At 46.7% G+C, this 22,270-nt stretch overlaps 1 protein-coding gene across 1 annotated transcript in view; it reads right to left on the reverse strand.

Annotated features, from left to right (window-relative positions):
- ace (angiotensin I converting enzyme (peptidyl-dipeptidase A) 1) overlaps window positions 1-22,270 on the reverse strand; it is a 534,228-nt gene that overhangs the window by 291,416 nt on the left and 220,542 nt on the right. The window contains exons 13-14 of the mRNA XM_072486945.1: window positions 17,252-17,388; window positions 5,289-5,447 (exon numbers count right to left, since the gene is read on the reverse strand). Of these exons, the coding sequence (XP_072343046.1) occupies window positions 5,289-5,447; window positions 17,252-17,388 (296 nt within the window). The remainder of the gene's footprint in view (window positions 1-5,288; window positions 5,448-17,251; window positions 17,389-22,270) is intronic.

Here is a 22,270-nt window from a genome sequence, read left to right on the forward strand (position 1 = left end):
TTCACTGGCCCCAGATCCGCAAAGCCGCCACCACTATCGGGCTGGTGGAGTACCGCGCCGGCGGGAGCGGCAGAGGCGCCGTAACCAGGACCGCCAAACTGGTGCCCCTGCAAGATGCAGCCTCCATCCGCTCCCAGACCGACCCCATGCTCACCATCCATTTCCTTATCATCGCTATGTTGGCCGCCCAGTAGTAGTTGCTAAAGTTCAGCAACGCCAGACCCCCTCCCCTCTGCTCCTTTCGAGCATCACCTTCCTCACCCGCTGGACTTCCCTGCCCAGACAATTCCCAGGATAATTTTATTCAGCCTCTTAAAAAAGGACCTCGGGATGAAAATGGGGAGACACTGAAATATGAACAAGAATCTCGGGAGAATGGTCATCTTAGCAGGCTGCACCCTCCCCGCTAGTGACAGCGGGAGCGCATCCCAACTCCGAACCTCCTCCCTCACTCGTTCCACCAATTGGGACAGGTTGAGCTTATGCAACCTGCCCCAGTCCCGTGCCACCTGTATCCCCAAGTATCTAAAGCTTTCTCCTGCGAGCCTGAACGGCAACCCCTTCAGCCTACTCTCCTGCCCCTCACCTGAATTACGCACAACTCACTTTTAGCCATGTTCAATTTATATCCTGAAAACCGGCCAAATTCCCTCAGGATTTCCATGATGCCGTCCATCCCTGCCATTGGGTCCGTAACATATAACAACAGGTCATCCGTGTATAACGAGACTTAATGTTCCACTCCCCCCCCCCCGGACCAGCCCTTTCCAGTCCTTTGAAGCTCTCAGAGCAATTGCCAACGGCTCTATGGTCAGGGCGAACAGCAGTGGGGAGAGAGGGCAACCGTGTCTTGTCCTACGGTGTAGTCTGAAGTAATCTGATGTTGTCCTGTTCATCCTTACCTCTGGGCCCGGTATAACAGCCTAAGCCAGTCAATGAACCCCTTCCTGAACCCAAACCTTCCCAGCACCTCCCACAGATAGTCCCACTCAACCCCGTCGAAAGCCTTTTCCACATCCATAGCTATCACTATCTCTGCAGCCTTCTTAGATTGGCCGCCAGTTGCCTACCCTTTACGAATCCAGTTTGGTCCTCCGCAATTACGTCCGGTACACAGTCCTCAATTCTAGTCGCCAAGATCTTGGCCAGTAACTTAGCGTCTGCGTTGATCAAAGAGATCGGCCTATAAGACCCACAGGCCACCGGGTCTTTATCCCATTTTAGAATAAGCGAAATAGTGGCCTGCGACATCGTCGGGGTAGAACCCCTCTGTCTCTTGCTTCGTTAAAAACCCTGACCAGTACCGGCCCCACTATTTCGGCAAACCTTTTGTAAAACTCCACCGGATACCGGTCCGGCCCCAGGGCTTTACCCAACTGCATGACTTTCAGGCCCCCCAGTACCTCTTCGATCCCAACCAGGGCCCCCAGTCCATCTACCAACCCCCTACCAACTCTTGGGAAGGTCAGTCTGTCCAGGAATCGTCTCATCCCCTCCGGTTCCCTGTGGGGTTCCGAAGTGTGCAGCTTACTCTAAAAGTCCCTAAACACCTTGTTCAGCCCTGCCGGATCCCCCCACCAGATTTCTCTCCCCATCCGCTATCCTTCCTATCTCCCTAGCCGCTTCTCTCTTCCTTAGTTTTTGCGCGAGCATTCTGCTGGCCTGCTCTCCATGCTCAAATATCGCGCATTTTGCCTTTCTAAGCTGCTCTACGGCGTTGCCTGTAGTCAGCACCCCGAACTCGGCTTGCAGCCTCTGTCATTTCCTGAGTAACTCTGGCCTCGGGGACTCCGCGTAACTCCTGTCCGTCCGTAAAATTTCCTGAACCAGTCGTTCCGTTTCTGCCCTGTCTGTCCTGCCCCTATGAGCCCGGATTGAGATCAGCTCCCCTCTCAACACTGTCTTCAGTGCCTCCCAGAGCACTGCTGCTGAGACTTCTCCGGTATCATTTACCTGCAGGTATTCTGCATACATCTCCTGAGTCTCTCACACACCGCCTAGTCCGCAAGCAATCCAACTTCCAACCTCCATTGTGGGCTCTGGAAGTCATCCTTACAAATCCGTAGGTCTACCCAGTGCGGAGCATGGACCGATATGGTAATTGCCGAATATTCTGTCCCCACCACCCCGGCCAGCAAGTCCCCACCCATGACAAAGAAATCAATTCGGGAATACACCTTATGGACGTGGGAGAAGTACGAGAACCCCCTCGCTGACGGCTGGCTAAATCTCCACGGATCAGCTCCCCCCATTTGCTCCAAAGTTCCTTTGCTGGCAACCTGACCGTTTTTGAAGACGACCAATCCAGGCTCGGGTCCAGGACTATGTTGAAGTCCCCACCCATGATCAGTTTGTGGGAGTCTAAGTCGGGGATCTTCCCTAGCAACCCCCTGAACACATCGTCCCAATTAGGGGCATACACACTGACCAAGACTACTCTCACCCCTTCGAGCTTACCCCTAACCATAACAAATCTGCTGCCCCCGTCCGCAACTGTACCCTCCGCCTCAAATTGAACACTTTTATTAATCAGGATCGCAACCCCCCTAGTCTGAGTGTCGAGCCCCGAAAGAAAGACCTGACTAACCCAGCCCTTCCTTAACCTAACCTGGTCTGCCACTTTCAGGTGCGTTTCCTGCAGCATGACTACGTCCGCCTTCAGAACCCGCAAATGCGCGAACACACGCGCCCTCTTCACTGGCCCGTTTAGCCCTCTGACATTCCAGGTGATCAGCCTGGTTGGGGGTACTTCGCTCCCCACTTTCCCGATCAGCCATCCCTTTCCTTGGCCAGCCCCCCAGCCGTGTGTTGCGCTTCCTCTGGCCCGCCTCCTGGCCGGCTCCACCCATGACCTCCTCACTGTTGCCATGTCCAGTTTCCATCCTCGTCAGCAGATCAACTTCCCTCCCCCCCCCCCTCACTAGTAACACCATCCTACCACCTAACTCCTGCTCTAGTCGAACTGTATGAACCCCCCCCCCCCAACCTGGCTTCCGTTGACTAGCCCACCCAGCTAGCCTGGTGGCTCCCCGCTTCGGTGCCAGTGCGTCTCTCACCCATTGTTCCCTGGCTTCCCTCCCCCCGGCCCATCCATACCACTGCCCCAAACCAGCCCTGCTTAAACACACACTCTATCAAGTCAAAGACATCCCCAACAATAGTGCAATTTAGATCAAACAGATAGAGATAAGAAGTACCAGGCACTCTCAGCCCTTCCCCTCCACACACAGAAAAAGATTGCAAAAAATTCCCCCGAAACCCCCATCATAATCACACCTTTTTAACTATTTTATTTTTTATTTTCCCCCCACCAAACCTCCAATCAAACAAGAGACCCAAAAAAGGAAATATTTAGGTGAACCACGAAAAAGAACAAGAAAAACACATCGCAACCAAAATACATCAACCTGAAAAGGTCGAAAAAATGAAAAGAACGGACCCAAGCATGCAGGCATCTCTCAAAGCGAGAGAGAAATAAAATAGATTTAAAAGTTCTACCATGAGTCCAAGAGTCCTCAGCTCAGAGCTAGCCCTTGCTTCTTACAAAGTCCATCGCCTCCTCAGGTTCCTCAAAATAGTGGTGCTGGCTCTCATACGTAACCCACAGACGCGCGGAAAAAGTAGCCCGAATTTCACCTTGTTCTTGTACAAAATCTCCTTCACCTGCCTGTAGCCTCCCCTCTTCCTGGCCACCTGAGTGCTCGGGTCTTGGCAAACACGCAGGGTGCTATTGTCCCAGGTACAGCTTTGTGTGCTCTTGGCCAATTGCAGAACACGCTCCTTGGCCAGGTACCTGTGGAACCGGACCACCATCGCACGTGCGAGACCCCCTCATCGCAGCTGCCTCATCTGCACTCTGTGTGCCCTGTCCACCACCGGCGGGCACAGGAACACCTTGTTCCCCAGCAGCTTCTGAAACATACCCTCCACATACACGGCGGCATGCAGCCCCTCAGCCCCCTCCGAGGCCAACAATTCTTACATTCTGCCGGCGAGATCTGTTGTCCAGGTCTTCCAGCCTTTCCAGGAGCATTTTGAGCTGATCCCTCAGCCTTCAAATCTCCACGTCCGCCACCGTTTGAAAGTCTGCCTGCTCCGCCAGCTTCCAGCTTCTGGAACTTCTCAGCCTGATCATCCACCCTTTTTTCCAATGGGTCCATCGACTTCTGGAGCGGCTCCAAATTATCGTGCTTCAGAGCTAAAAGCCCTCCTGCATGGCCTGTAGCAGCTACTTCATTGTAGGCTGGACTGTCGGCGCCTTGTCCTGGACACCGGCCATATTGGTCTCTCTCACAGCCTCCACTGTGCCCTTGTTTGACCACTTCTTTTGCTGTTCATGGTCCCTCCGGCTTCTTAAGTCCATACAACTCTCTATGGGTTCAGTGCCTGAGCACTATTGCTTTCCAGTTCCGCGCTCAAAAGCGCAAAAAAGTTGGGGGAAAAGGTCCAAAAGTCCAACCGAAACGGGAGCCACCAAATGTGCAACCTACTCCCTCATAGTCGCCACCGGAAGTAGACACGGAGAAAGTTATTGATGTAACTGTGGTTTGTGCAAGAATGCAGGTCTATATCAAACAGCGACACATAATAAAATCATTACTTTCCAAGGGGTTCATCATAAAAACTTTAACTTTGCAATCTCTGAGCTGACTGTTTACAAACTACTACTTTGGACGTGTCCAGTACTTTAGCATGTCCTCCCTTAGAGCGCCATGAAGCCTGACTCTGAATGAGTGACACCGCAGGGATTAATGAACTCTAAACACTTTCGGACAATTCTCAACTTGCACAACAATCTGCTTGAACTGGGTATCAGAAGCAATCTTCCCTGGATCTGTAAATTGCTTGCTCCAAGATGTGGCAGGTTTATGTCAACAAATGGATGCACCCAATATGTGTTGTAGCCCCTACCTATTATTACATTACAATGAGCTATTATTTTGTATCAATGAGCTATTATTTCATAACAATGAACTATTATTACATAACAATGAGCTATTATTACATAACAATGAGTTATTATTTCATAACAATGACCTATTATTACATAACAATGAGCTATTATTACATAACAATGAGCTATTATTTCATAACACTGAGCTATTATTACATAACAATGAGCTATTATTACATAACAATGAGTTATTATTTCATAATAATGAGCTATTATTACATAACAATGAGCTAGTATTACATAACAATGAGCTAGTATTACATAACAATGAGCTAGTATTACATAACAATGAGCTATTTCCTGCAGTAACATAATAAATGGGAACCTCACTGACCTCTTTCACTTCATTTTCAGGAAGAGCTGCACGTTCAATGTCACGCAGTTTCTTCAGGATTCGTTTAATTCCTGGCTTTTGGAAGTCCGCGGAGTCGAAATTCTGAGCTTGCTTACCATACACCAGCGAGTGATTGGACATCTGCAGACTCTTCGTCAGCTAATTACAGAAAAGAAATCATGAGGCTTTTTCCAGCTGCGATATATAGAGATGTATGACTTATTTATTTTATACTTTTGCACACATACTGATTCACACGTTTATATATATACAATTAAATACATCCCTAAGTGCGGACACATACAGATATCATAGATTATCATAGAATTTACAGTGCAGAAGGAGGCCATTGGAAAGAGCACCCTACCCAAGGTCAACACCGCCACCCTAGCCCCATAACCCAGTAACCCCACCCAACACTAAGGGCAATTTTGGACACTAAGGGTAATTTATCATGGCCAATCCACCTAACCTGCACATCTTTGGACTGTGGGAGGAAACCGGAGCACCCGGAGGAAACCCACGCACACACGGGGAGGATGTGCAGACTCCGCACAGACAGTGACCCAAGCTGGAATCGAACCTGGGACCCTGGAGCTGTGAAGCAATTGTGCTATCCACAAGGCTACCGTGCTGCCCAATCATTGACAGCCTTACAATCTGGCTGTCGGTGCATGCATGGTTTTTCTAACCATTGACGCCATCATTGTGCATCTCAAAACCTCTATTCTCCCACCCGCTGCCAGCTCCTTTTGCGGCTTCTCCTCGCACCCTCTCCCTCCTGCTTCCTTCACCGCTAGTTTGCTTGCTCCATCTACCCCCGATCTCACCTCCGCTCCTCCTTTTGCCGCTTCTCCCTCCCCCCCCAACTCCCCCATTTTCACCCCCATGATACTTTGCTGTTTGTTCCCTTTGTTTCTTCCTTCCCCTCCCTGCTGTCCATTCTGGAAGTGAGCCAGCAGCAAAGTGAGTGGTGGGAGGTCATGGAGGATGTGAGGAAGCAGTGGGGGGTCTTGGGGGAGAGGAGCCAGGACAGAAATATATTTGTTTTCTTTTACTGCAGGCAGCTGCCTTGGACATGGCTGTCAGTGATGTCATGGACACTGGTTCATGTGCAGGAAGTAATATCCCCCGCATTGTGGCAGAAGTAAATGCAGCCAATTGGAATCTAACAGGCAAGAAATGGGTGTAAAGTGAAGCCCAGCAACTACAGGCCAGTCAGTTTAACCTTAGTGGAGGAGAAGCTTCTAGAAACCATAGCCAGAATTCTCCGGTCATTCGCTGGTGGCTGGATTCTCTGGTCCCACCGACATCGCACCCTCACCGCAGGTTTCTCAGTACTGCCGGGGCACCCCGCAGTGGCTGCAGAGAAACACATGGGTGGGAGACCGGAGAATCCTGCCCTATATTTTAGGACAAAATTAATGGTCACTCGGGAAAATGTGGGTTAATGGAAGAGAGGCAGCGTGAATTTGTTAAAGGCAAATTGGGGTTTACTAAGTTACTGGAGTTTTTCAAAGAGGTAACAGAGAGGGTTGATGAGGGTAATGTTGTTGATGTGGTGTACATGGACTTCCAAATGAAGTTTGATAAATTGATACTTGTGAGCAATGCTACAGCTTGTGGAATAAAAGGGACAGGAGAAATATGGATATGGAATTGGCTGAGCAACAGGAAATCGAGATTAGTGGTTAACAGTTGTTTTTCGGACTGGAGGTTTAGCTCAGTTGGCAAAACAGCTTGTTCGTGATGCGGAATGACGCCAACAGCGAGGGTTATCCGACCTTTCCCCTCAGCTGAGGTGTGGTGACCCTCAAGTTAAATCACCACCAATCAGCCCTCTCTAAAAAGGGGCCTATGGTTCTTGGGGACTATGGTGGCTGGACCTTGGTGTACAGGGCACAATATCTATACTTGCAAATGATACAAAACGTGGAAGTATTGCAAACTGTGAGGAGGATAGTGTAGAACTTCAAAAGGTGAAATAGGTGGACAGGTAGCAGATTAGGTTTAATGCAACAAAGTCTGAAGTGATTCATTTTGGAAGAATGTTGAGCAACAATATAAAATAAAATGTACAATTCTAATAGGGTACAGGAGCAGAGGGACCTTGAGTTATATATGCATTATTCATTGAAGGTGGCAGTTGAGAGAGTAGTTAATAAAACTTAGAGAAGTTGGGCTTTATTAAGAGGAGCATAAAGAACAAAATTCAAGAAGGTTATGTTAAACCTTTATAAAACACTGATCGGCCTCAGCTGGAGGGTTTTGTCCCATTCTGGGTGCCACATCTTCGGACACCTCTGGGACGATGTGAAGGCATGAGAGAAAAGATCCAGAGGAATAGTTCCAGGGGTGAGGAACATCAGCTACGTAGCCAGATTGGAGAAGTTGGGACAGTTCCCCTTGGAGGATGAGGGGGGCTTTGATTGAGCTGTTCAAAATCAGGAAGGGTCTGGATAGAATAGACAGGGAGACACTGTCCCCATTGATGGAAGCATCGAGAACCAGAGAACACGGAGATTTAAGGTAATTAGCTAAAGAAACAATGATGACTTGCAAAGAGACATTTTCACGCAGCAAATTGTTAAGATCTGGAACACACTGCCTGAGAGTGTGGTGAAGGCAGGTTCAATCGAGGCCTCCAAAAGGAAATTGGATTATTATCTGAAAAGGAAAAACGTGCAAGACCATGATGAGGGGGCAGTAAGCGAATTGCTCCTTCTGAGAGCTACCATAGACACAATGGACCAAATGGCATTCCTGTAAGCTGTAACCACTCTATAATTCTATGATTCCATGACTTAGTGGCACACCTCTGGATTTGTTATTGGGACACCTGGTTTTACACTCCAAATTACCCCAATGGAGTGTGAAATTGGGTGGCGTATAAAACCAGTGCTCCACCTGAACTGGTTAGTACCCATTGGTGGCGTAAACATTTCTCCCTCCAGATACGGGTGTGCAATGAATTTGTGAGTGAAATCCTGTGACCTGTTGACATGTCTGTCAGTGGTTGTATACTATCCAGGACATCAGCAATGATGGTCTATTATACACCAATGGAAACTAGTCAACACACAGCAGACTTGTGAGAAAAGTTATAGCTCATGGAATAAAAGGGATAATAGCAATTTGGATACAAAATTGGTGCGGCCGCATTTGGAGTATTGCGGGCATTATAGGAAGGATGTGGAAGCATTGGAAAGGGTGCAGAGGATATTTACCAGAATATTGCCTGGTATGAAGGGAAGATCTTATGAGGGAAGGCTGAGGAACTTGAGGCTGTTTTCATTGGAGAGAAGAAGGGTAAGAGGTGACTTAATTGAGGCATACAAGATGATCAGAGGATTAGGTAGGGTGGACAGTGAGAGCCTTTTTCCTTGGATGGTGATGTCTAGCACGAGGGGACACAGCTTTAAATTGAGGGGAGATAGATTTAGGACAGATGTCAGAGGTAGGTTCTTTACTGAGAGAGTAGTAAGGGCGTGGAATGCCCTGCCTGCAACAGTAGTGGACTCGCCAACATTAAGTGCATTCAAATGGTCATTGGATAGACATATGGACGATAAAGGAATAGTGTAGATGGGCTTTAGAGTGGTTTCACAGGTCGGCGCAACATGGAGGGCCGAAGGGCCTGTACTGCGCTGTAATGTTCTATGTTCTATGTTCTAAAATTGGATGAATAGTAGAAAGCAGAGAGGATATTTTTTGGACTGGAGAAAGGTTTGTAATTGCGTTCCCCATGGGCCAGTATTGGAACTCTTGCTTTTTCTGATCTACATAAATGATCTCAATTTGTCCGGGGACAATTTAAAAAGTTTGCAGATGAATGAAAACTTGGAAGTATTGTAAACAGTGAAGAGGACAGTGTAGAACTTCAAAAGGACATAGGCAAGTTGGTGAAGTGGACAGATAGGTGGCAGGTGAAGTTCAATTTGTAGAAGTGTGAAGTGCACCATCTTGGTAGGAAGAACATGGAGAAACAATATAAAATAAGGGTAAAATTCTTCAGGGAGTGAAGGAGCAGAGGGACCTGGGTGCATATGTGAATAGATCATTGAAGGTGGCAGGGCAGGTGGAGAGAGCAGTTAATATAGGATATAGTATCCTGGGTTTTATTTATAGGGGCATAGATTACAAATCGTATCTGCGGGGGTTTCCTCCGGGTGCTCCGGTTTCCTCCCACAAGTCCTGAAAGGCGTTGTTAGGTAATTAGGACATTCTGAATTTTCCCTCTGTGTACCCGAACAGGCGCCGGAATGTGGTGACGTGGAGCTTTTCACAGTAACTTCATTTCAGTGTTATTGTAAGCCTAATTGTGGCAATAAAGATTATAATTTTTTTTTTTTTAAAAGCTAGGAGGTTATGAGAACATAGAAAACATAGAAAAATACAGCACAGAACATGTTGTGCCGAACCTTTGTCCTAGATTAATCATAGATTATCATTGAATTTACAGTGCAGAAGGAGGCCATTCGGCCCATTGAGTCTGCACCGGCTCTTGAAAACAGCACCCTACCCAAAGTCAACGCCTCCACCCAACACTAAGGGCAATTTTGGACACTAAGGGCAATTTATCATGGCCAATCCAACTAACCTGCACATCTTTGGACTGTGGGAGGAAACCGGAGCACCCGGAGGAAACCCACGCAGACACGGGGAGGATGTGCAGACTCCGCACAGACAGTGACCCAAGCCGGAATCGAACTTGGGACCCTGGAGCTGTGAAGCAATTGTGCAATCCACAATGCTACTGTGCTGCCCTTAAGAACAAATAAATATACACGATATCATTTTACCGTAATCCATGTACCTATCCAATAGCTGCTTGAAGGTCCCTAATATTTCCGACTCAACTACTTCCACAGGCAGTGCATTCCATGCCCCCACTACTCTCTGTGTAGAGAACCTCCCTCTGACATCCCCCCTATATCTTCCACCATTCACCTTAAATTTATGTCCCCTTGTAATGGTTTGTTCCACCGGGGGGAAAAGTCTCTGACTGTCTACTCTATCTATTCCCCTGATCATCTTATAAACCTCTATCAAGTCGCCCCTCATCCTTCTCCATTCTAATGAGAAAAGGCCTAACACCCTCAAACTTTCCTCGTAATACCTACTCTCCATTCCAGGCAACATCCTGGTAAATCTCCTTTGCACCTTTTCCAAAGCTTCCACATCCTTCCTAAAATAAGGCGACCAGAACTGTACACAGTACTCCAAATGTGGCCTTACCAAAGTTTTGTACAGCTGCATCATCACCTCACGGCTCTTAAATTCAATCCCTCTGTTAATGAACGCTAACACACCATAGACCTTCTTCACAGCTCTACCACTTGCGTGGCAACTTTCAAAGATGGATGAACATAGATCCCAAGATCTCTCTGCTCCTCCACATTGCCAAGAACTCTACCATTAACCCTGTATTCCGCATTCATATTTGTCCTTCCAAAATGGACAACCTCACACTTTTCAGGGTTAAACTCCATCTGCCACTTCTCAGCCCAGCTCTGCATCCTATCTATGTCTCTTTGCAGCTGACAACAGCCCTCCTCACTATCCACAACTCCACCAATCTTCGTATCATCTGCAAATCTACTGACCCACACTCCAACTCCCTCATCCAAGTAATTAATGAAAATCACAAACAGCAGAGGACCCAGAACTGATCCCTGCGGTACGCCACTGGTAACTGGGATCCAGGCTGAATATTTGCCATCCACCACCACTCTCTGACTTCTATCGGTTTGCCAGTTCGTTATCCAACTGGCCACATTTCCCACTATCCCATACCTCCTTACTTTCTGCAGAAGCCTACATAGAACATAGAACATAGAAAAATACAGCACAGAACAGGCCCTTCGGCCCACGATGTTGTGCCGAACCTTTGTCCTAGATTAATCATAGATTAACATTGAATTTACAGTGCAGAAGGAGGCCATTCGGCCCATTGAGTCTGCACCGGCTCTTGGAAAGAGCACCCTACCCAAACTCAACACTTCCACCCAACACCAAGGGCAATTTGGACATTAAGGGCAATTTATCATTGGCCAATTCACCTAACCCGCACATCTTTGGACTGTGGGAGGAAACCGGAGCACCCGGAGGAAACCCACGCAGACACGGGGAGGACGTGCAGACTCCGCACAGACAGTGACCCAAGCCGGAATCGAACCTGGGACCCTGGAGCTGTGAAGCAATTGTGCTATCCACAATGCTACCGTGCTGCCCTTGAGAACAAATAAATCTACACTATCATTTTACTGTAATCCATATACCTATCCAATAGCTGCTTGAAAGTCCCTAATGTTTCCGACTCAACTACTTCCACAGGCAGTGCATTCCATGCCCCCACTACTCTCTGGGTAAAGAACCTACCTCTGATATCCCTCCTATATCTTCCACCTTTCACCTTAAATTTATGTCCCCTTGTAATGGTTTGTTCCACCCGGGGAAAAAGTCTCTGACTGTCTACTCTATCTATTCCCCTGATCATCTTATAAACCTCTATCAAGTCGCCCCTCATCCTTCTCCGTTCTAATGAGAAAAGGCCTAGCACCCTCAACCTTTCCTCGTAAGACCTACTCTCCATTCCAGGCGACATCCTGGTAAATCTTCTTTGCACCTTTTCCAAAGCTTCCACATCCTTCCTAAAATGAGGCGACCAGAACTGTACACAGTACTCCAAATGTGGCCTTACCAAAGTTTTGTACAGCTGCATCATCACCTCACGGCTCTTAAATTCAATCCCTCTGTTAATGAACGCGAGCACACCATAGGCCTTCTTCACAGCTCTATCCACTTGAGTGGCAACTTTCAAAGATGTATGAACATAGACCCCAAGATCTCTCTGCTCCTCCACATTGCCAAGAACTCTACCGTTAACCCTGTATTCCGCATTCATATTTGTCCTTCCAAAATGGACAACCTCACACTTTTCAGGGTTAAACTCCATCTGCCACTTCTCAGCCCAGCTCTGCATCCTATCTATGTCTCTTTGCAGCCGACAACAGCCCTCGTTACTATCCACAACTCCACCAATCTTCGTATCGTCTGCAAATTTACTGACCCACCCTTCAACTCCCTCATCCAAGTCATTAATGAAAATCACAAACAGCAGAGGACCCAGAACTGATCCCTGCGGTACGCCACTGGTAACTGGGATCCAGGCTGAATATTTGCCATCCACCACCACTCTCTGACTTCTATCGGTTAGCCAGTTCGTTATCCAACTGGCCAAATTTCCCACTATCCCATGCCTCCTTACTTTCTGCATAAGCCTACCATGGGGAACTTTATCAAATGCCTTACTAAAATCCATGTACACCACATCCACTGCTTTACCTTCATCCACATGCTTGGTCACCTCCTCAAAGAATTCAATAAGATTTGTAAGGCAAGACCTACCCCTCACAAATCCGTGCTGACTATCCCTAATCAAGCAGTGTCTTTCCAGATGCTCAGAAATCCTATCCTTCAGTACCCTTTCCATTACTTTGCCTACCACCGAAGTAAGACTAACTGGCCTGTAATTCCCAGGGTTATCCCTAGTCACTTTTTTGAACAGGGGCACGACATTCGCCACTCTCCAATCCCCTGGTACCACCCCTGTTGACAGTGAGGACGAAAAGATCATTGCCAACGGCTCTGCAATTTCATCTCTTGCTTCCCATAGAATCCTTGGATATATCCCGTCAGGCCCGGGGGACTTGTCTATCCTCAAGTTTTTCAAAATGCCCAACACATCTTCCTTCCTAACAAGTATTTCCTCGAGCTTACCAATCTGTTTCACACTGCCCTCTCCAACAATATCGCCCCTCTCATTTGTAAATACAGAAGAAAAGTACTCGTTCAAGACCTCTCCTATCTCTTCAGACTCAATACACAATCTCCCGCTACTGTCCTTGATCGGACCTACCCTCGCTCTAGTCATTCTCATATTTCTCACATATGTGTAAAAGGCCTTGGGGTTTTCCTTGATCCTACCCGCCAAAGATTGTTCATGCCCTCTCTTAGCTCTCCTAATCCCTTTCTTCAGTTCCCTCCTGGCTATCTTGTATCCCTCCAATGCCCTGTCTGAACCTTGTTTCCTCAGCCTTACATAAGTCACCTTTTTCCTCTTAACAAGACATTCAACCTCTCTTGTCAACCATGGTTCCCTCACTCGACCATCTCTTCCCTGCCTGACAGGGACATGCATATCAAGGACACGTAGCACCTGTTCCTTGAACAAGTTCCACATTTCACTTGTGTCCTTCCCTGACATCCTATGTTCCCAACTTATGCACTTCAATTCTTGTCTGACAACATCGTATTTACCCTTCCCCCAATTGTAAGCCTTGCCCTGTTGCACGTACCTATCCCTCTCCATTACTAAAGTGAAAGTCACAGAATTGTGGTCACTATCTCCAAAATGCTCCCCCACTAACAAATCTATCACTTGCCCTGGCTCATTACCCAGTACTAAATCCAATATGGCCCCTCCTCTGGTCGGACAATCTACATACTGTGTTAGAAAAGCTTCCTGGACACACTGCACAAACACCACCCCATCCAAAGTATTTGATCTGAAGAGTTTCCACTCAATATTTGGGAAGTTAAAGTCACCCATAACTACTACCCTGTGACTTCTGCACCTTTCCAAAATCTGTTTCCCAATCTGTTCCTCCACATCTCTGCTACTATTGGGGGGCCTAGAGAAAACTCCTAACAAGGTGACTGCTCCTTTCCTATTTCTGACTTCAACCCATACTACCTCAATAGGGTGATACTCCTCGAACTGCCTTTCTGCAGCTGTTATACTATCTCTAATTAATAATGCCACCCCCCCACCTCTTTTACCACCCTCCCTAATCTTATTGAAACATCTATAACCAGGGACCTCCAACAACCATTTCTGCCCCTCTTCTATCCAAGTTTCCGTGATGGCCACCACGTCGTAGTCCCAAGTACCGATCCATGCCTTAAGTTCACCCACCTTATTCCTGATGCTTCTTGCGTTGAAGTATACACACTTCAACCCATCTCCGTGCCTGCAAGTACTCTCCTTTGTCAGTGTTCCCTTCCCCACTGCCTCATTACACGCTTTGGCGTCCTGAATATCGGCTACCTTAGTTGCTGGACTACAAATCCGGTTCCCATTCCCCTGCCAAATTAGTTTAAACCCTCCCGAAGAGTACTAGAAAATCTCCCTCCCAGGATATTGGTGCCCCTCTGGATCAGATGCAACCCGTCCTGCTTGTACAGGTCCCACCTTCCCCAGAATGCGCTCCAATTATCCAAATACCTGAAGCCCTCCCTCCTACACCATTCCTGCAGCCACGTGTTCAGCTGCACTCTCTCCCTATTCCTAGCCTCGCTATCACGTGGCACCGGCAACAAACCAGAGATGACAACTCTGTCTGTCCTGGCTTTTAACTTCCAGCCTCATCCCCTAAACTCATTTATTACCTCCACACCCCTTTTCCTACCTTCGTCGTTGGTACCAATGTGCATCACGACTTCTGGCTGTCCCCCTCCCCCTTAAGGATCCTGAAGACACAATCCGAGACATCCCTGGGCCTGGCACCCGGGAGGCAACATACCTTCCGGGAGTCTCGCCCGCGACCACAGAATCTCCTATCTATTCCCCTAACCATTGAATCTCCTACAACTATTGCTTTTCTATTCTCCCCCCTTCCCTTCTGAGCCCCAGAGCCAGACTCAGTGCCAGAAACCTGGCCGCTAGGGCCTTCCCCCGGTAGGTCATCCTCCCCAACAGCATCCAAAATGGTATACTTGTTTTGAAGGGCAACGGCGAGGGATCCCTGCACTGTCTGCCTGTTTGGTTTTTTCCCCTGACTGTAACCCAGCTATTCTTGTCCTGTACCTTGGGTGTGGTTACCTCCCTGTAACTCTTCTCTATCACCCCCTCTGCCTGCTGGATGATCCGAAGTTCATCCAGCTTCAGCTCCAGTTCCCTAACACGGTCTTTGAGGAGCTGGAGTTGGGTGCACTTCCCGCAGGTATAGTCAGTGGGGACACCGGTGGTATCCCTCACCACCCACATCCTACAGGAGGAGCATGCAACTGGCCTAGCCTCCATCCCCTCTTACCTTACAGAATATAGCTGCCCTGTGGACCAACTGGATCTCCGCCCTCCGACTCTGCTCCCAGTCAGCTGCACTCTCTGTAAACTCCTGACTCTCTTTTCACTCTTTGCGGAAATGTAGGAAACAAAATGAAAGGAGCACCTTACTCCCTCCTCACCTAACTCCCTCAGTCACCAAACTCTCACTATAGCACTCAAATGCACCAAATTCAGCACTCCCTCAGTCACCAAACTCTCACTATAGCACTCAATTGCGCCAAATTCAGCATTCCCTCAGTCACCAAACTCTCACTTTCGCACTCAAATGCACCAAATTCAGCACTCAGTGCAAACAAAGTCTGCACTGTAGGGGATCACTTTTATACTGTGAATCTAGCCTCTGAAAACTGGCCTAATCCAATGAACTAATTAACAAGCTCCAGCTGCAAGTGCCTACAAGTAGAAGCTTTGTTTAAAGCTGATTGAAAATTCACCTTCTTCTAAACCAAACAGCAACTTTTAAGTTAATTAATTAAATAAAAGAAAGACTACACTTTAGATAAAAATGAAGCCATATACTCCCTCAGTCACCAAACTCTCACTGTAGCACTCAAATGCACCAAATTCAGCACTCAGTGCAAAAAAAAAGTTATGATGAACTTGTACAAGACAACAGTTACACCTCAGTCGGAATATTGTGTACAGTTCTGAGCAGCATCTGGGAAGGATGTGAATGCATTGGAGAGGGTGCAGAACAGGTTTACAAGAATGGTTCCAGGGATGAGAAACTTCAGTTGCGAGGATAGTTTGGAGAGGTTGAGCATATTCTCCATGTAGAGGAGAAGGCTAAGAGGAAATTTCACAGAGATGTTCAAAATCATGAGTGGGCTGGAAAGAGTATATCGGGAGAAACTGTTCCCACTTATAAAAGGATCAAGAACGAGAGGGCACAGATTTAAAGTGATTTGCAAAAGAAACAAATGTTATGTGAGGAAAAGACGTTTTCACGCAACGGGTAGTTTGGGTCTGGAATGCACGGCCTGGCAGTGTGGTGGAGGCAGATCCAATTGAGGCATTCAAGAGGGTTTTAGATGATTACTTAAATAGAAGCAATGTACAGGGGTACAGGGAAAAGGCAGGGGAGTGGAACTAAGTCACGCTGCTCTTTTCGTGAGCCGGTGCAGATACTGTGGTGATATGCCTATAGATAATATTCCATGAATGCAGTATTGTGACCTCCCACCAGCAGGTGGCCATGTATGCAGCAATGAGACCTACCACCAGCAGGCGGCATCGGATATAAGTCAGGGCAGATCTGGTGATCATCAGAATATTGTAAGACATACATGAGTACGTCGTGCATAGGGGTAGTTCAAGGGGAGTCTAAAGAAACTCCATTAAACCTTGTTCTGTATCAGATCGTTACCTTCCCATGTTTGCATTAATAAAAATCCTGGTTTGGACAAGTCACCAGCAGTTCTGTAGATTCTTTGACAGACACCGAACACAACAGGCATGATGGGCCACATTCTGCACATTAACAATTCTGGGTTTCTGTGATAATGTTCTGCAAGATTTTGTCAATGATAGTCTGTTATACCATGCCAAGGATAAATCACTGGTGTTCTATTGACAATAGGTTGGCTGTTGCTAATGGTGATTTATTGTTCAACTGTTCACTGTGGTGACTCATTAGATTTGGTTTGATGCTCCGAGACCTCCAACGGTGTCTTTACTTATTTTGCACCTTGTGGATTCAAACTCTGAAGTAGTGCTCCACTGAATTACAATATAATTGGACATTGGAAATGTTATTTTGGTTAATATAGTCCTCGAGTTCAGGTGTGACTGCATACTGGGCATGGTGTTCTGGTACAGAGGGTAAACCTACCTTGATTTGGTTGTTATGTTCCGTGATGTTGGTGTTGTATGTCCATGAAGCCTCTGTGTAGTCGAACCACACTTTCTCCGTAACTCTGTTATAGTTGTCTACAAAGTTCTGTGCTACTTTTTCATCAGTGATTTTGTCTGCAAGAAGTCAAGATACAGATTATAGTCATGGGAGCAACACCAGCAACAAGAGTCACAACAAATGTACCAACAACACTGGCAGCAACAATAGGACAAACAGAATCAACAACATCAACAACAACAACAGCAACAATAACAAGACCAACAGCAGCAACAAGACCAACAACAACATGACCACCAGCAACAACCAGACCAACAGCAGCAACAAGACCAACGGCAACAACAAGACTAACAGCAACAACAGCAACAAGACCCACAGCACCAACAACAAGACCAACAGCAACAAGACCAACAGCAACAACAAGACCAATAGCAGCAACAAGACCAACAGCAACAACAAAGCCAACAGCAGCAACAAGACCAACAGCAACAACACGACCAACATCAGCAACAAGACCAACTGCAGCAACAAGATCAACAGCAACAACAAGACCAACAGCAACAACATGACCAACAGCAACAACAACAAGACCAACAGCAACAAGACGAACAACAACAAGACCAACTGCAGCAACAAGATCAACTGCAACAAGACCAACAGCAACAAAAAGATCAACAGCAACAACAAGACGAACAGCAACAACAAGACCAACAGCAACAACAAGACCAACAGCAACAACAACAAGACCAACAGCAGCAACAAGACCAACAACAACAACAAGACCAACAGCATCAACAATAAGACTAACAGCAACAACAATACCAACAACAGCAACAAGAACAACAGCAACAAAAACACCAACAACAACAAATAGACCAACAGCAACAGCAAAATCAACAGCAGAAACAAGACCAACCGCAACAAAATGACCACAGCAGCAATAACCACAACAGCAAGACCAACCCTCTTAAGGCCAACAGCAGCACCAACAATAACAGCAACAACAAGGCCAACACCATCAACAAAACCAACAGCAACAAGCCACAGCAATAATAAGACCAACATCAACAACATGGCCAACAGCAACAACGAGACCAACAGCAACAACAAAGCCAACAGCAGCAAAAGACCAATAGCAACAACAAGAAGACCAACAGCAGCAACAAGACCAACTGCACAACAAGATCAACAGCAACAACAAGATGCAGAGCAACAACAAGTCCAACAGCAACAACAAGACCAACAGCAAAGGTAGGGGAGTCAAAAACTAGAGGGCATAGGTTTAAGGTGAGAGGGGAGAGATTCAGAAGGGCCCAGAGGGGCAATTTCTTCACTCAGAGGGTAGTGAGTGTCTGGAATGGGCTGCCAGAGGTAGTAGTAGAGGCGGGTACAATTGTGTCTTTCAAAAAGCATTTAGATGGTTACATGGGTAAGATGGGTATAGAGGGTTATGGGCCAAGTGCGGGCAACTGGGACTAGCTTAATGGTAAAAACTGGGCGGCATGGACTGGTTGGGCCGAAGGGCCTGTTTCGATGCTGTAAACTTCTATGATTCTATGATTCTAGCAACAACAACAAGACCAACAGCAACAAGACCAACAACAACAAGACAAACAACATCAACAAGACTAACAGCAACAACAAGACCAACAACAACAACAAGACTAACAGCAGCGACAAGACCAACAACAAAGGACCAACAGCAGCAACAACACCAGCAACAACAAGACCAACATTAATAACAACAAGACTAACAGCAACAAGATCATCAACAACAACAAGACATACAGCAACAAGACCAACAGCAACAAAAAGACTAACAGCAACATGACCAACAGCAGGAACAAGACCAACAGCAACAACAAAGCCAACAGCAGCAACAAGACCAACAGCAACAACACGACCAACATCAGCAACAAGACCAACTGCAGCAACAAGATCAACAGCAACAACAAGACCAACAGCAACAACAAGATCAACAGCAACAACAAGATCAACAGCAACAACAAGACGAACATCAACAACAAGACCAAGAGCAACAAGACCAACAGCAACAACAACAATACCAACAGCAACAAGACCAACAATAACAAGACCAACAACAACAACAAGACCAACAGCAGCAACAAGAACAACAACAATAAAAAGACCAACAGCAGCGACAAGACCAACAATAACAAGACCAATAGCAGCAACAACACCAACAACAACAACGAGACCAACAGCAACCACACCAAGACTAACAGAAACAAGACCAACAACAACAACAAGTCCAACAGCAACAACAAGACCAACAGCAACAAGACCAACAGCAACAACAAGACCAACAGCAACAACAAGACCAACAGCAACAAGACTAACAGCAGCAACAAGACCAACGGCAACAACAAGACCAACAGCAACAAGACTCACAGCACCAACAACAAGACCAATAGCAACAAGACCAACAGCAACAACAAGACCAATAGCAGCAACAAGACCAACAGCAGCAACAACACCAATAGCAGCAGCAAGACCAACAGCAACAACAAAACAAGACCAACATCAGCATCACGATCAGCAACAATAAGACCAATAGCAGCAACAAGACCAACAGCAACAACATGACCAATAGCAGCAACAGCACCAACTGCAGCAACAATACAATACAAAATGATCAGAGGGTTAGATAGGGTGGACAGTGAGAGCCTTCTCCCGCGGATGGAAATGGCTAGCACGAGGGGACATAGCCTTAAACTGAGGGGTAATAGATATAGGACAGAGGTCCGAGGTAGGTTCTTTACGCAAAGAGTGGTGAGGCTGTGGAATGCCCTACCTGCAACAGTAGTGAACTCGCCAACATTGAGGGCATTTAAAAGTTTATTGGATAAGCATATGGATGGTAATGGCATAGTGTAGGTTAGATGGATTTTGTTTTTTGACTTCCCATGTCGGTGCAACATTGTGGTCCGAAGGACCTGTACTGCGCTGTATCGTTCTACATTCTATGTTCTAATACCAACATCAGCAATAAGACCAACAGCAGCAACAACAAGACCAACAGCAACAAGACCAACAGCAGCAACAAGACCAACAGCAACAACAATACCAACATCAGCAAGAAGACCAACAGCAACAAAAAGACCACTGCAGCAAAAACCACAACAGCAAGAGCAACCCCCTTAAGACCAACAGCAGCACCAACAATAACAGCAACAACAAGGCCAACAGCAACAACAAAACCAACAGCAACAAGACAACAGCGATCAAAAGACCAAAAGCAACAACATGGCCAACAGCAACAACGAGGCCACCATGGAGCACGAACAACAACAGCAGGATCAAGACCAACAGCAACAACAATAAGATCAACAGCAGCAACAAGACCAACTGCAGCAACAAGATCAACAGCACCAACAAGACCAACAGCATCAACAACATCAACAGCAACAACAAGATGAACAGCAACAACAAGGCCAACAGCAACAACAAGGCCAACAGCAACAACAACAAGCCCAACAGCAACTAGACCAACAACAACAAGACCAACAACAACAACACGACCAACAGCAGCAACAAGACCAACAACAACAACAAGACCAACATGAGCGACAAGAACAACAACAAGACCAACAGCAGCAACAACACCAACAACAAAACTAGGACAACAGCAACAACAACAAGACCAACAGCAGCAACAAGACCAACAGCAGCAATAACACCAACAGCAACAATAACAAGACCAACAGCAGCAACAAGACCAACAGCAACAAGACAACAGCATCAACAAGACCAACTGCAGCAACAAGATAAACAGCAACAACAAGACCAACAACAAGAGCAACAGCGGCAACAAGACCAACAGCAACAAGACCAACAACAACAAGACCTACAGCAGCAACAAGACCAACAACAACAAGGCCAACAGCAACAACAAGACCAACAGCAACAACAAAGCCAACAGCAGAAACAAGACCAACAGCAGCAAAAAGACCTCAGCAGCAAAAAACACAACAGCAACAAGACCAACAGCAGAAACATGACCAACTGCACCAAAAAGGACCATAGCAGCAAAAACCACAACAGAAACAAGACCAATCCTGTAAAGAACCACCAGCAGGACCAACAATATCAGCAACAACAAGGCCAACAACAACAAGACTAAAAGCAACAAGACCAACAGCAGCAACAAGACCAACAGCAGCAACAAGACCAACAGCAGCAGCAAGGCCAACAGCAACAACAACAAGACCAACAGCAACAACAATAGCAACAACAGCAACAGGACCAACAGCAACAACAAGACCAACAGCAGCAAAAAGACCAACAGCAGCAACAAAAAGACCAACAGCATCAACAAGACCAACATCAACAAAAAGACCAACAACAGCAACAAGACCAACAGATGGCAGATGGAGTTTAATCCGGACAAATGTGAGGTAATGCATTTTGGAAGGTCCAATGCAGGTAGGGAATATACAGTGAATGGTAGAACCCTCAAGAGTATTGAAAGTCAAAGAGATCTAGGAGTACAGGTACACAGGTCACTGAAAGGGGCAATACAGGTGGAGAATGTAGTCAAGAAGGCATACGGCATGCTTGCCTTCATTGGCCGGGGCATTGAGTACAAGAATTGGCAAGTCATGTTGCAGCTGTATAGAACCTTAGTTAGGCCACACTTGGAGTATAGTGTTCAATTCTGGTCGCCACACTACCAGAAGGATGTGGAGGCTTTAGAGAGACTGCAGAAGAGATTTACCAGAATGTTGCCTGGTATGGAGGGTATTATCTATGAGGAGCGGTTGACTAAACTGGGTTTGTTCTCACTGGAACGAAGGAGGTTGAGGGGCAAACTGATAGAGGTCTACAAAATTATGAGGGGCATAGACAGAGTGGATAGTCAGAGGCTTTTCCCCGGGGTAGAGGGGTCAATTACTAGGGGGCATAGGTTTAAGGTGAGAGGGGTAAGGTTTAGACTAGATGTACGAGGCAAGTTTTTTACACAGAGGTTAGTGGGTG

Source organism: Scyliorhinus torazame, chromosome 21, assembly GCF_047496885.1.
Source record: "Scyliorhinus torazame isolate Kashiwa2021f chromosome 21, sScyTor2.1, whole genome shotgun sequence".
NCBI lineage: Eukaryota > Metazoa > Chordata > Chondrichthyes > Carcharhiniformes > Scyliorhinidae > Scyliorhinus > Scyliorhinus torazame.